This window comes from Amblyomma maculatum, chromosome 8, assembly GCF_055883805.1.
Source record: "Amblyomma maculatum isolate TAMU_Amacu chromosome 8, ASM5588380v1, whole genome shotgun sequence".
NCBI classification, from domain to species: domain Eukaryota; kingdom Metazoa; phylum Arthropoda; class Arachnida; order Ixodida; family Ixodidae; genus Amblyomma; species Amblyomma maculatum.
In genome coordinates this window covers 59,840,392-59,856,132 of record NC_139351.1, presented here as the reverse complement: position 1 = coordinate 59,856,132, position 15,741 = coordinate 59,840,392, and the positions used below count along the sequence as shown (strand labels likewise).

At 44.6% G+C, this 15,741-nt stretch overlaps 1 protein-coding gene across 5 annotated transcripts in view; it reads left to right on the top strand.

Annotated features, from left to right (window-relative positions):
* Window positions 1-13,751, top strand: part of LOC146181247 (uncharacterized) — a 78,376-nt gene extending 64,625 nt beyond the window's left edge. For all 5 annotated transcript variants that reach the window (XM_084576309.1, XM_084576310.1, XM_084576307.1 and 2 more), the window contains one exon: window positions 5,717-13,751. In XM_084576309.1, the coding sequence (XP_084432435.1) occupies window positions 5,717-5,827 (111 nt within the window). In that variant the 3' untranslated portion in view covers window positions 5,828-13,751. The remainder of the gene's footprint in view (window positions 1-5,716) is intronic.
* The last annotated feature ends 1,990 nt before the right edge of the window (window positions 13,752-15,741 follow it).

The window sequence follows — 15,741 nt, the reverse complement described above, 5'->3', positions numbered from 1 at the left end:
CTTTTTTTTGTGGAAAATTGATGCTAAGTTGGAGGGTGCGATAATTATGCAGGGAAAATTTTCGAGCAAATGTTTTAGAGTGCTAAAAGCAAATTTAAATAGGTGCGAACCAGGATTCTTAGGTCAGCTATTGTAAATATAACCAAAACATTACCAGAACTTGCCCTTGCGATGAAAGTACAGGGTCACCAAAACCACAAATTGCTAAAGCACTTTATTTACCGCACGCAGCCTCATCATCACTCCCCTCGTTTCGTGGTATAATGCTCACAGCAGACCATACAGTTCTACTCTTGATCAGAGATTTGATTCGAGTCCGTATTGACACTGCGATCGCTGTCTCCAGTAGCGCACTATGCAAAACTCGTTGACGCCGAAGTGCCTGCTGGCAGCGCGGTAACTATGCTGCAGCCCGTACTCGAAAGTTTTCGGCTTAAAAGCAGCTGTATAACTTGCGTACCGCCCCACCGCAATGCGGCGCCAAGAACACGGTAGACGGTGGAACAAAACATGTAACACGGACGGAACGAAGGAACAATGACGAGACGCAGACACCTCGCAAAATGCCGATGACTACAAGCATCATGGAGGTAAAAAAAAAAAAAAAAAAATGACTAGCATAACCGATGATGATGATCTACCCGAGCATGCTATCGCCGCCTGGTAGTGCTTGCACACGAGGCCAGCTAGGTTCAGTAGCGCTCCAAAGGTGGCGCTTGTTACTACTAGCAGACGACTCTTGTGGTGGTATTATTGGTGGTGCGATGATTATGCAAGGAAAAAAAAATTCCAATTTTTGACACCCAATGTTGGGGGTGCGAGCATTACGCGAGTGCAAGCATTATGCGAGTAAATACGGTAAGTGCTTGGCCATGGCGACATACCTTTGAGATGGTGATGTGACATACACACTCAACAGGATATCTTGACGAGCAAATGTGTACTTGTGCAGTTGGAGACGAGGCTCGCAGCCAAGGAAAGTTGATATTGAATACAATAAAATATGCTATTTCAGATGCCTTAATGCATTCGCATTTTAAAGAAGGCATTTCTTTGGCTTCGCTCTAAGGTTTTCGCTTTAAATATGAATCCACAGACGGTGCCACATGCTTGGTTGCTCATTTTGTGATGATATTGTTTGTTAGCTGAGTCTAGTAGCCTTCTAGTTTGAACAACATGATACTGCAGAAAAAAAAAATTTCTGCTGTTACTTCTCTACAGCGGGAAGGTGGAAATTTCAGAGAGTGCTGAAATTTATCTGCTTCTTTTTGAAGTTAGTGAGATGAAGACTAGTGAGGTATTAATGTTCTAGATATGTTGATGTTATTTGAAGCAGTACCGTATTTACTCAAATCTAACGCGCACTTTTTTTTCGATATATCGTGTCCAAAAATTAGGTGGGCGTTAGAATCGAGTACGACCCTAAATCTCCGATATCATATTGCCATCGGCATTTCAAAATGGCCGCCTTGTGCGCAATCTGATCCTAGCTGTTTATGCCTAGCTGCAGTAGCGTCCTCAGTGTGCTGTGGTACGTGTGCTTAGGTTAGTCTACCCGTTTTCTGCATTTGATCTACCAGCATGGACGTGCCGACAGCGAAGATACGTAGAGTTCATTATGATGCCGCATTTAAAAGAAAGATCATCATGTTTGCAGAGACGGACAGAAATCGGGCCGCATCACGCGCATTCGGAGTTCCAGAAACATGCGTGCGGGACTGCAGCTAGCAGAAGGAAAGGATTTTGGCCAGCAAGGCTACACGAAAGGGTTTCAAAGGACCGAAGCAAGGCTGGTTCGCTGAAATAGAAGAGCGGCTCGTAGAATACGTTAAAGAGTAGTGAGCGGCGCAGCGGCCAGTGACGACCGATCTGTTCAAAGTCCGAGCGATACAGTTAGCCCTACAAGCAGGGCTAACACGGAGTGACTTCAAAGCGAGCACGTGCTGGCTGTCAAATTTTATGAAAAGAAAAGGCTTTTCTCTTCGAAGGCGGACGGGGATATGCCTGAAGAATATGAAGAAAAGCTGCACAGTTTTCAATGGTTCGTTTTGAGCTCGTGCCGCAGGGACGGCTACCACCTCGGCCAGATTGGAAATGCCGATCAGACACCGCTCTACTCGACGTGCCTACCACCACAACCGTTAAAAAGAAGGGGGAGAAGCAAGTGCGTGTGTTGTCTTCCGGCCACAAAGAAACACACATCACCGCAATGCTTTGTTGCACCGCAAATGGATGCAAGCTGCCCCCGTACCTTATATTCAGACTCAAGACGCTCCCGAAAAGAATCGTGTTTCAGAGTGGCCTGATTGTGCAAGCAAATGAAAAAGGTTGGCTGACTACGCACTTGGTCGCCGACTGGATCGATCACATCTGGCGCGAGAAACCTGGCGGCAGTTTGGGATGCTTGTGCTCGACGCTTTCGGGTACCATCTCGACCAACGCATCGAGGACAAGCTCTCTGCATGCAACACCGACCTTGTCGTGATATCCGACGGCGTGACATCGCAGCTCTAGCTGCTCGATGTTTGTTTAAATAAGCCGGTTAAAGATAGGATTCGGGTGCTCTACACCGAATGGCTTGTGAGTGGCTGCCATGAATTCACTCCCAGCAATAGAATTAAGCATGCCTCGCTTCAAGACTTCACTGGGTGGGTGAGAGATGCGTGGTGCACGATACCGTCTGCCATGGTCAGCAAGGCCTTTAAAAAATGTGGGATACCGAATGCCATGGACGGCACCGAAGATGAAATGCTTTGGTCCGTCAACAGTGATAACAAGTTGCCTGACAGCGACGACTAGTGAAGCTTGTGCCGACATAGTGAAAACAATCTTGGCAAGATAAGCAGTTTCCTTTTATGTGTGTGTGTTTATTATCGCAACTGTAGTGCATTGAGATTAAAGCTTTGTATTTCCGCATGAGACAAAGTTGTATTGCTGTATAAAAGCGTGAGGTGCGCGGCACTTTTTTTTTGTGTGTTGTCACGGAAAACGGGTGTGCGTTACAGTCAAGGAGCTTTTTTTTTTTTCAGCGGGGGGGCACGAAAAACAGGTGCGCGTTACAATCGAGGGCACATTAGATTCGAATAAATACGGTAAATGTGTCTTCATTCACAAGGGGGGATGATGAGAACGTGGACTCTGATGCCTGTATTCACAAACGTGTGTGCGATCTACGCTCACCCTTTTGCTGCTTTGTCTCTTTTTTTATTGCCGGGCTTTGACAGGCATTAAAATACATTGCAGAAAAAAAAAAACTAAAAGCCACAGACTCATAGGCCTTCAGAGGACTCGGGTGCAAGCGGTGAAAACATGAGTGCTGCTTGGCAGTGCATGCACACTGATTTAGACTCTCCAGAAGCAAATGCCGCCTGCGGTTTCCAAACAAGTTGGGAGCCCTAATTGAAAACTTGCTTGAAAAGCCATTCTTTTTGCCAGCCACGCAAATCGCTCCATAGGACGAGCACACAAACGCACTCTATCGACAGTGTGGCGCGTCTGAAGGCGTACTACGTACCCTCGAGCGACAGGCAAGCCGTTGATGCATGGGGTGCAGCACAGATGTCCTCACGGCCCCACCGCACCTCCGGTGCCTTCCAGCTTACTGCATGCGACACGCTATTCCCCACAAGTCAGCTGCCATCTGTGGAAGCCACCACGCAGGGCGAGCCGCTCGAGTCCGGCTGTGGACGAGCTCACCATCAAAAGTCAAATCGCGCCTCAACTCTGCACTCGGTAGGCTTCAAAAAGTTGTTCACTCATCCAGTGACGACTTTAAATGTGCCCTGACGCAATGAGATAATCAACTGCAGCACTGGTTTCGGCGGCTGATCGCGGTTATCCATGCTCGGCGTGAGCGGCGGGGACGGTAAGAGGCTAACCACGGCTGCTCCCGTAAAACGCTAAGGTGCCAGAAGTCGCGGGTCGCTGTCACTCTCAGCCGATGCTTTAGAGAAAGGTTTGATGCATCCTCGTTGTAACCACTTCCGTGAAAAGTTTGGTATACTACCGGTAGAATGAAGTCCACGCAGTGAGCGAACATTGCGACGTCCCCCATATTTACAAGTGTGGTGGTCGAGGAGCGACCAAGGTAACATAGTTGCCGACTGAACTCAATATTCTCGAGAAAGGTCAAGTTTTCTCTGCCACTGGAGGAGCGATTCGAGTGGAGGTTGCTTTCTGAAATGAAAAACAGGCCTCGAGTACCACTTGGAGTAGAAGTGAAGGTGCATCCGTGAACATGGTGGTGACATTTCTCTGGGGATTTTTGTGTTTTGGGGGGATATTCTTTTAATCAAGCCTTAATTGCCATATAACCCATATATAGTTGACCGCACCTTGCCTTGAAGTTAAAAAATTAGCATAAGAAAATTAAGAAGCTCTTATATCTACAAAATCGACTGTGTCCCTGCATCATTGGAGCTACGGTCTCCTAACTTTCAGCAGCATCGTTGGAAAACGACTCTTTGCGGCTCGATACCTTCCACAGTGCGTCGTCAAGCGCTACCAAGCGTGTTGGTTGCGCAGCATTTCTTGAAAGGTTGCACGCGAACAGCTGATCTTGTTCACACCACCACATGCTCTTCTCTGAAACACCGAACTGTCTCTGAGAGAGCGGCCATGTTGCCTTTTGCTCCGGCAAACACCAACTTTTTTCTGGAAAGCCACTGTAAACTGCCTCCACATGCCGCTACTATTCATTGCTGAAGAAGAGGCATTATATACTATATGTCGAATGAAAGAGCACACGCGGATACAAACACATCAGGGACTGAAAAAAAGCAACTGCAGGATATCGATACAGCTTTGGCTGTCCGTTTGCGAGCAGGCAGGCACGCTACATGTTGCCAGACTGTGCCTCAAATTCTGCTAAATACCGTTATGTAAGACGAGGGGCGACTTTAGCTTACTTTTTAAAAAAACAAACTCTACCTCTTCCGGTTTATGTGGTAACTGCCTTGTAAGCTGTTCAACACAGTGGCCATGACCATTGCTGCAGACAGGGTGTTTAAGGATTGTGATAATGCTAACAGTCATCGAGACGTTCATGGCAATTGGTGCAAAGTCGTCTTGGTTGTTGGTGAACTTCTAAGGATGCAACAACGGACCTACCACAGTCAGCACTTGTATTGATCGGCATTCAGTCCTCTCAAATCGCTCTCACTTGTTTGATCACCGGCCATGCAGCAATTTCATTTTCAAAGCTGCCCTTGTCTCGTGCTTACCACGCTTCGATTTGCACTTCACATGCTCTGCCGAGCGGGCACACACATGCGCACTGGTTAATTAAGGTGTGCTTGGGAGGTGGGTAACTGCAATTTCAATGTTGCCATTTTATTTGATTTTCAGGGTTAACATTTTATTTTGAGGGCATTGCTGGAGCTGGGAGTCTTTTTCTTTATGACTCTGACAGAAAGTGCATTTTTCTACTGCACGGGCAAGTTCACATTTTTTCCCAGTTCGTTATAACAGAGGGATGTCACTATAGTTGTTTAATTTATCTGAGGTGCAGTGTCTTAGTTTTAATACATACTTTTATGCTACTAGCTTCGCTGTCTTTTGTAATAAGTGAGCTTTCCTTCTAACTGTGGTTGTTTAAGTGGATTGAACACTATGTTTCGTAAAGTTAAGGCATGGATCACTTGTCCTTGGAGTGTCACTGTGTTTGACAGTCTCAAATGGTGTGTGACAGGGTTGCTGCGGTCTTTTCTCTCGTCAGGACTTCACGACAAATGCAAGTCCCGCCAGGCCCGCCCTGCTGCCCGGGCTGTCAACAAACAGCTCACCGTGGCCAACGTCGCAGCAAACGATGACACCCCTGCGTCGTTGATAGGGCCGCTATCCGACGAACCGGCAGCGAGTTTTCACACCATGTGCTCACACAACGATCCAGGCTGCTTCAGGCACCGAAACAGCGCTGACCCCTTGGCGCCCCACACTACCGTCACCTTTGTATACCAGAAGAAGCTATATTTCCTCAACTCGCCAGCGCCGGCCCTGGAACTGGTTATTTTAGAACACTATGTAGGAAGCAAAATGTGCCCACTCTTTCCCCCTGTGCATACCTTTCCCCAGTTCCCGTTTTAACTACTACGAACTCGTTCTTCTTTCTCTCTCTCTCAAGGTTGTGCTTATGTGAGAATGTGAAGAGAATCGATTTCGTCCAGTAATTCGTCGTCGGTTTGGAAAAAAGGGTGTCGTGTGGCGTTGGTTGGTGTCTGCTCTCGGGGTGCATGCTAACTGCCGTGCCCGAAGCAGTCCACGGTGCTCTTGGTGTCGTTTGGTGTGCATGTATAACCGGTTTTTTGCTTGTTTCCCGGTCCACGAATGTATCGAGAAGCTCGGCGTCATGTGCCGTCGAGTTTGGCTGTTAGTGGCATTTCGCCGCTCGCGAAATGGAATGCTCACGAGTTTCTTTCTGCCACCTCAGCAGTGGAAAAGTTGATGCACCCAGGCCAAATATAAAATTGCTGTTTATACACTGTTCACAAAAAAAAAAAAAGAAAACTAAGGTTGCAAATGTGGTAGCTGCAACCGATGGTGTAGTGAGAGTTTATATATAGTGTGTTGAATTTGTTTCGTTCCTGTTTTGATTGTGATTTTTGAGCTGCACACTGTAGCAGTGTGTTGTGAGGGCTTTATTGCAATGCAACGGCCAAGCCGACGTCCAGAACACTGCACTGCACGTTTTGTGTATAACAAAGGCACTTTGTAAGTCACAGATTTACAGATTTATTGTGAAGTTACTCAAACATAATCCACTCATCTTAAGTGAAACGATGTTGATGTGCAACTTAATGCAAAACAGCTTTGACGTGTTTGTGAGAAAGGTTACCCAGGCGCTTGTCACGTGATAGCGGTCTTAACGTGAGAACCAGTTGAGTAATTGCAGTTAAGATTTCAGTGGAACAGTGTTCCACTAAAAATTGATCTGGCTTTGTGGCTGTTTTGTTAGCCCTGCTTCTGACTTTTGTGAGCTCATTGCCTAGTTTACATATCGGGTAAGCTACAGCTAGGTTACAATTTATAAGCTGGATTTTTTCTTTTTCGTACATCACGCCATTATACAGGCATTGCTTGCTTTTTGGGGGCTTTGCTTTGCGACTGTGTTTCGCATTAGAGCATATGGGAGGTAGATATGATGATGGGCTGTCTCTTCTTCGGTGAAAAAAGCCAGTCAGCTTATTTTATTAGCTAATTATGAGGGCCTTATTACATAAATCATCTTCAGGTTGAGAGTGCTGCATATTTTCTTCAGCTTTTTAAATTGTGATCTTGTGAATCTCAAGGCGTGCATTGCAAGACATGTTAGTATGTGGTATTGTAAGATGAGGCACTTTAACCAAGGTTGTTGAGTGCTTGAAAACATTTTGTGCTTGCCGTCGTTTATTGACCTTCTGTTGCTAGAGCTCCTTGAATATTAGCTTCTGTGTTTTTTTCTTGCTGAAGGCACAGCACGAAGCTGTCGGCAAAGCTTTAGGGCACCTTTTTCTGTGCCGTGGTTGAGCGGAAAACTTTTTAGCTTGTGCACTAACAGGGTTCTTTTTAGGTTTGTGAGAGGTTGCTGCTGTTCTTGTGATGGAGATATATGAGCTGCTTTTGCCAGCTGAATTAGCCTTCCTATATTTGGTGTGAAAGGCATATCAAAGCATAACAGAATGCAGGCACAGCCAAGCAGAAAGCTGTAGGTACCGTTCATACCATCTGGAGATATTGGGCCATGAACAATGCACAGTCCAAGCTTGGTGTATGAGAAAGGAATTTACTAAAGTGTTTGCTTTCCGTAATCTGTTGCAAAAAGAAACTCTGCTCACAGAGCAGAAGTGATTGAACAAAGAAAAGGCTTGCTTACCTATTGGGTTTAATACAGTGATGTTCCATGCCTGTAATTAGGCTAGAAAAAATACCTATTTCAGGTTGTTTTACTTCATGGTGGTTTGAAGTTATCAGTAAGTGAAATGCGCAGAAATTTCGGTCCCTCACGTTCCCTGAAACTCTGTGATACTTCCCTTTCCTCAAATGTTACTTCCAATATCCCAAAAAGGGAGGAAAAATTTCAGAAATGGAACATCACTTATCTGTTATTTCGAGCAGTGTGTTGAGGTAAAGTTGGAAAAGTCTGGAATTTAATGAAGCTCTTAACTAGAAACATGTACTTTCTGGTATTTTGTCCTAGTTGCATGTCACTTTCTTCGTTTAGAATTTATTTTGGATGTAAGCTGATTAGACTGGTTAGAGTGCTCCTTAGCACACTGCAATGCCAGTGTACTAAGGAGGTGTAAAATCAGATTAAGGGACGACTCAAGCGACCATCTGCATATCTTTCAGCGTGAAATGCTTGGATAGATTGTAGTGTGTTAATGAATTCACGTGACCAAAATGAGTTGTATTTTTCGAACTTTCAACTGCTTGAATGCACAGACTTGCATGGCTTTGTTTTTCAGGATGGTTGATTTTTTTGTTGAATGTTTTGATGTTCGTGCACGATCCTATTATAGTAGTCCACCGTATGAACTGCCTCTCGCAGGCTGTTTAAATGCAATACCTGTTGCAGAAGACGGAAACAAGTGTTTTCGCTGATGACGGGCAGTGGTCGTTTATTCAAGTGACGGTTGCAGGTTGGTCAAGAAATTATCTACCATCGATCCACTCAACTTTGACCTGTCGATTGCCAAAGTTCTGAAACCAGTGTTGTGAAATTTGTTTTTTGTCTTGCTACAGAACTGCAAAGCAGCTCACTCACCATGCCTCTTCCTTCAAAAGTGGGCCAAATCATAAAGCGCGGTGTCTGGATCGTTTCTAACATTTGTTTGTGGAAAGCAAGAGCGGAAGAGAAAAAAAAAACGCTATGCCATCTCATTAGTGCAAGATGTGAGCGGGTCCATGTTATCGATGCCAAAGCATTGGTCTAGCCTACATTCCGCGACTCAACATTGAGACAAGTGACAGTTATGTGATTCTGAGTGTGTCTCTCCCACGTAGTACACCCAGTACATTTTGAATTCGACCTGTTGTATTCTTTTCCCTTCGATTGAGAGGCCATTCAGCTTTTACGATGCTCAGTCTAGATTAGGCATAAGCCTTTTCCGGGGTTGGATCTTTTTTTTTTTTTTTAATTTGAAAAATTATGGGAAACGGAACAGGAGAAGTGGAATTGTAATTAGAGTGCATTGCTCCAGTTTTTCATGCCTGTACAGCGCTATTTGATTGTGGAATGTAATTGCTTTTATCTACAACTTTGACCATTTCAGTCCTGTCCTCGGCAAAAATTGCAGATTCTATTACTGGATTGTAATTGGGGCGTAACCATTTCTTTAACATGCAAAAGATGTGAGTTTCATATTACTTGCCATTTACACAACGGCTGCAAGACATGTAGCCTTTAGTTATTTTTTTATTTATGCTTTTTTTTTATCTATGGCTTTTAAAAAAGACGGACTTGGCAGACTGTATTCTTAGGTTTGTCTCGTTGTTGAGGACAGTGTTTGCTAGAAGTGGACTAGGCTTACCATATTTTTTCTTCCCCTCAGCGAGCCTGTTAGTGCGTAGGGCACTTCTTTGCCAGTCCTTGTGTGATATGCTTCTGTAGCTTGTAGAAATGGGTCAGAAGCTTTGCGACTTCCTTTGTATCGTTAGTCATGTACGGAGACCCAAGTTGAGGAGTACATTTAACCACATTGAGGTTTCTGCTACCGATCGTACAACAATCATACTTGATGACACCTTTTCTTGGCAAAGAAGGGAAGGCTACAGCAGTGGAGTGCCCATTCTTTGTCGTTCCGTCAGGTAGTTTGGCCGTGTGATAGTACACGTGATGCATTGTTCTCTCCGCGGCAACTTCACTTTGTCGCTCTTACAAGTCGTAACGAGAGGGCGTGTTTTGGCTGCGTAGCTTTCGCTGCATTACCTGGAAAAGTGGTCATGGAGTGTAGTGTATTGTTGTCGACGAAAGTCGTGTGATATGATGTATCGTGCAATCGTAACGTTTTTGGTGTCGATTTATCTGAAAAGTGTTTTTGCGGATTTAATCTGCAAAGTGTACTGCCGGTGGAAGGTTTGTGCAGCTTGACTAACTGTATCAAATCGCTTTACTTGGTAATGCATTGTTGAGTTAGTGCAATACTTGATTTGCAAGTGTTTATTGGGAAGTGCACCGAAATGTTACGGTGATGAGAAATCTCTGCGTGCAAATGTGAAGCATTGGCGAGCGCTGTCAAAAGGTGCAGCCTGATGAAATAAGGTGCACATTGTATTTGTAAGCTCTGTCTGTATATTTCCATGCGCAATATCTCACCAGAGTGCATATCGGCGACTTGTGCGTGGCAGGACTAGCCAGCCGTAGACCAGAGTGCAGTGAATTCTAATAGCCCATAGTGCATATCGTGTTTCATCAGATGGCATATTCAGAAGTTGATTGGAAATGTCCATTGACAGGATTGCAGCTCGAGAGTGTGTTACTTAACCCAGTAATACCCAATGTATCATGTATGACATGGCCTGTTAAAGTGTGAATAGTTTTCATTTGTACTTTAAGAAATACCGTATTTATGACATTCTAAGTAGCCCCTTTTTTCACGATCGCAATGCCCAAAATGAAGAAGGCATTTAGACCTTCTCCCCCCTCCCCTTCTTTTTGCTGCAATTTCTTCTATATTATGGTGAACAAACTGCGCAAATATATTTGGCAAATGCGGTTATAGTTCGCTTGAACAGCTAATTGTAGGTAGCCCTGTACGATCTCATTCCGACTTCCGTTGTGGCTGTCAGACAACTGGCACAAAAAAAACAAAAATGCTCCCATGATGCCTGTGACATTTGCGGAGTGCTGTCGATACCAGGCCCACATACACGATACTAGGCGCTCATAGAGTTATCAGGGGTCTGTTTCGGCTGGTTTTCGGTCTTCTGTGGCGCCATCTGTCAAGCAGTGTAGGAGTGCAGCAACACACGAAGCCAATCACATCGCACCACCCGCAACTCTGACAACTTCGGCTCAATGACAGTGAGCAAGCGCTCTTGGCGGCCTTGGATATGCGCTCTTCGTTAAAAAAAATACTTAGATTCACACATATTTTTTTTCCGAAAGGTTTTTTTGCGAAAATGGGGCATATTTAGAATAAAAAGAAGGTATGGTACATCATTTCCTGAAATTACTGCAGAAAGGGCTTTTTCCAATCGAATTATGGTGAAAATACGAGCTGCTGGATATGCAGATACGTAGGAGCCTACTGCAAGACATTTTTCAATAAGCCTAACGGGAAAAGGAATTAAATTTTTCTGTATTGTGCTGTCAGAGTGGTAGAGCATTGTGTCGATGTTTGTTTTATGCCTTGATCCATCTGGAAATGTTTGCGGCTTGTCAGTTTGAAATGTGAAATTTTAATCTTGCGGTAACCGAGGCGTAAACTTCGGTCGCATGGCTGTGTTGGCAGGTGATGGAACAGCGTCTCAGTACAGTGTTACTGTTCCGAGGCATCCAGAAATTTACAGCTCTCCAAATTAGATCATGCACTTAATAACTTTCCTTGTAGAAAGCCACCAGTTTTTTTACATTTCTGCAGTGTAGGGATTGCTATCTTTATTGACAAAATACCAGAGGCTCACGAATTCTATCACAACTTCTTCAGCACCTGGGTGTTACAGGGTTAGCATGATATCTCCCTTGAGGCTAGTGCAAATTCCTGATGCAGTTTTGACCACTTTACCTGTGTCGCTTGACTACATGTCAGCACATGCTTTATTTGTTACCAAGCAGAGGTAGACACGCAGTTTCTACCAGTGTCTGACCATACCAAAATCGAGCTGGTTGTGTACACCTTTTCACTGGGCGAGGGAAATGTCTAAACACCTCCTCTCCAAGCTGTAGAAAAACTCGTTCCGCTGTGGCTTCCATTGAGCTAGTGCCAAGCGCAAAATGCAGTCCAGCGAGCAAGATGGCGGTGACCAGTTATTGAAAACGTGCGTTTCAACGCGTGTTTTGTAAATAATAGTTATTTTCTAAGTCTGTTCCTTAGCCTACTACCATGACCGTGCAAGAGAACAGCAACCTAGTTGGAGTGCATGAATTTTGTATGCATTCAGATCAGGTCTTCATGTTCTGTGGGTAGTCTACTAAAGTTGCTGCACAGACAGTTGCTCTGACGTCATCCGCACGTGCAGCATCACCCAAGATGTTGGCTAACTACTCATTCACTTCTCTTTAACGAATACTAGTTATATATTTGTTATCTTACTAAATTTTCAGAAGCACGGCAGCGTTCCCAAAAATCAAAGCGTCGCAGTTTTGTTTCGCGAGCAAACTAGTTGACAGAAATTGCCTCAACGTGGGTCTCCGGGAGTTGACGAAAGGTTTTCGAGTTTCTATATACTAGCCCGTTGTGGCCGTGCATGGAATGGTAAGGGCTCTCTGCCCGTTAGCTCCATCGTGCCTGACCCGTGTTACCTTAGCAAGCCTCCCAAGCTCGCTGAATTAGGAGGGCACTCGAAATGTAGAGGTTATTAAAGACTAGTGCCGAGGTCGGATGCCTGCTCACCCAAGCCAAATACAACGTAGAAGCCCAAAATTGTGAATGCTCTGAAAAACCGGAAGTCTTCCTGAAATTCTGAAAGGAGTTTGCATGACTGCTTTACACTGCTTTGAAGAGCTTTTGCAAGGCTACAAGACGGCCTAAGCGTCCTCTCTGCCAAGATGCAGAATGTCCGTAAAATTTGTGGAGCAGTTCAATAAGTCTGTGGTGAATTGTGTGCTAGGCCTAATTCAAGTGTGATTCAACGAATGCTTTGATGGCTTTACAGTCTTCCTCGAGAATAGATACCGTTCAGAGACGCCAAATTGCCAATGGGATTTGCATAGACTTTCTCTGGTTTTGGCTGCAACAAAATTCTGTTTGTTCATCATGGCAGCATTGTTTGGCTTGGACGGCTGTGTACTCGTGCATGTTCAACCGTTGAACCTGTTTCCAGGAAGTGCCTTTGGGCACATTAGTACATAGCCCTGTTTTTAGCTTACGACCACAATGTGAGGTGCTCGTGAAATGGCTTGCTAGCATAACCTGCTTAGGTGAACCTGATTGCTTCTGCAGGCATTGGTGCTATTCGTGGATTTGGCTGTAGTTTCGCTACTAAGACTGCAAGCGTGAACGCTATTACGGAAGAGCAATTTCTTTAGTTACAGAAACAAAATTCTAGGAGACACGGCTGCTTAATTGTAGTAAGGTGAAACCCTATCCTTTATTTTTAATTGTTATGGCTTTTGCCTATCGATTACCCAAAGTTTAGATACTTTAGCCAATGTTGCCTTATGTGACTACTGGATTGGATTTTGGGCTGATTTAAAATCTTCCTGGATTGGCTTATGGCTATCGATTGCCTAGTATATAGTCACTTTAGCCATAGTCTGCCAGCTCTGTGGGTACTGTTGGATTGGCTATGGATCTGTCTCATCTGACACATTCCTTTGGATGTCACTCGTAAGCCAAGAAAAGCTTTTGCCGTAATATATTCATGCATAGCTGTATTGACGGTTGTGCCTTGCAGTTTGCCACTCGATTTACTGAAAACGGCGCAAGGTGTGAGAAATTTCATGCCTTTTTTGCGAGCATCTCGTGTTGTCATCACAAACATTGTTCTTCAGCCTTTGTGATCCTGTATGCCCACTTTCAGGACTGAGCAGTGCTCCGCCCTCCCCCATTGGGCAGCCTGTAGGTTTGAAATAAAGTGGAAAGCAACGACTGCACTTGCTCTGTGTTGTCTGCGTTAATAATAACTGGTTCATGGGAAAGGAAAAGCGCAGTATCTGTCACACTTGCTCTGTGTACACCTGAACTGCTTCAGAAGGGGAGGGAGGAAAGGTGGAAAGGGAGAAGGGAGAAGGGGGTGCTGTAGTGGAGGGCTCTGGAGTAATTTTGACCACCTGAGAATCTTTAGTGCACCGACATCCTACAGCACATCGTTTCGCCTTCATCGAAATGCAGCTGCTGGGGGTCGGAATTGAACGCAGGAGCCCGAAAACAGTTTGGGGGGACACTTAAAGGGCCCCTGAAATTGTACTCGAGGGAATAATATAGTGTAAGAAATCTACAGAGTTGGTCTTTGTGAGCATTGGTGCCAAATTTGAAAGCTTTACGTGGAGCCTATAATCAAGAAATTTTTAAAAAGTGCGCCTGGTGACCGCTCGCAACCGATTTGAGTGAAGTATCCCGTCCGTAAACCTCCCATATGGTGCTATTGGGGCTTGCTGGGCACGCCGCTCAGACTAGGCGAAACTGGGCTTGGTGGGTAGTGACTTTTTTTCTTGCGCATCAACGCGAGATGAGGGGCGATCATTTTTGATCGCCTTTTTGTGTTTAGTATTGTGGAGATAGGTTAAAAATTCTTGCATTATGGAGAGTATGGATGGAATAACTATTGCTCTTGCCCATTTTCTAGTTTTAGTAAATCGCTTTCGTGGGTCATTTTGAGGTTACAACACGACAACATTAATGGCTGCTGTTTGTGGCTCCCATTGCAAATCCCCGTTTATGCACTTCACTACTTAATTGCTAATCCTTTAATTCTCACACTCATTAGCATACAGTTGTAGGTTATTGAGTTATGCGAAAGACCACCCTGCACAGATTCAAAGCTCCATTTTAAACAAGCTGTATGAATGTTCCAGCGCAGCTAGCTAGGAGTAGAGTGTCCGAGTTGGGGTCCAAGGGTCACCGTAAGGCTCCTCTTATCTCAAAGGAGAGGCCAGGGTTGGCAGAAGCTGTCAACTCTCCCGTATCTTGGCGTCTTGAAATGTCTCTCAACTCTCCGACCAATCGGTGACCAAGCACATACTTGCCAAAGGCATGCTCGTGATGTTTTTGCGACACTGTTAACACCAGATTTTTAGAGCGTTAGCTCTTACTACATAATTAGCCGGTCTCTTATTCACAAGATGCAAGTCATCTTACTCAGACAAGATGTACAGAGGTTTGTGCAGTATTTTATTTCAGCGGAATGCAGATGCACACTTGTGACACCGGGGGCACATGTGACCAGTAAAGGCCAGAAGAACTGGCACACAATGACTAGCAGAGACAAGCAACAGGAGACTGGTAATGTTAACAGAACATCACAAAGCATGCAAGCATTTTAAAAGCCCCGAGATGCGTCCTGTTCAAGCAGCTGCTTCTTTGTTCCTAAACCGTTCATGTTGCAAAGCTGATAAGCTGTTTCCCTTATGGTAACTGAGTGTACAGTCAGGTGGATAGGTGATATTGAACCAGTGAGACAGCTGCAACCAGCACAGGACAGTTACCAAGAGGGATATGTAGGAGGCTTTGGCAATATAGCTTTGAACATGCTGATATGGAGAAAGTGCACTGAAAACAAGAGGCAATCAGGATCCCTTGAATTTGTGCAAAATGTCAATATTCCAAAGGCATTTGTTTTGTTCTTAGCACACTGTACCGATTTCGCTTCACTCTCTAAACAACAATGGACTTCTTTTTTAATGCAGGAGAGTGAGTGAAATAAATTTCTAGTCGGAACACAAATTGCAAGTAGCAAAGCAGTGCAGTGTTTTTTTTTTTTTTTTTTTGTTCTTTGTATTGAGATGTTGCGACTGTGTTCTACAAGCACACTGAAGTTGTGACTGAAAAACAATTTGCCTAATGAAATAAACGATCCTAAGTGGCTTTCATAGATGAGGTCTAACACAAATTATGCTTTCTAAGTACCTGCAAATGTGCAGTGTTCTGCAGCTTTATCTGAACC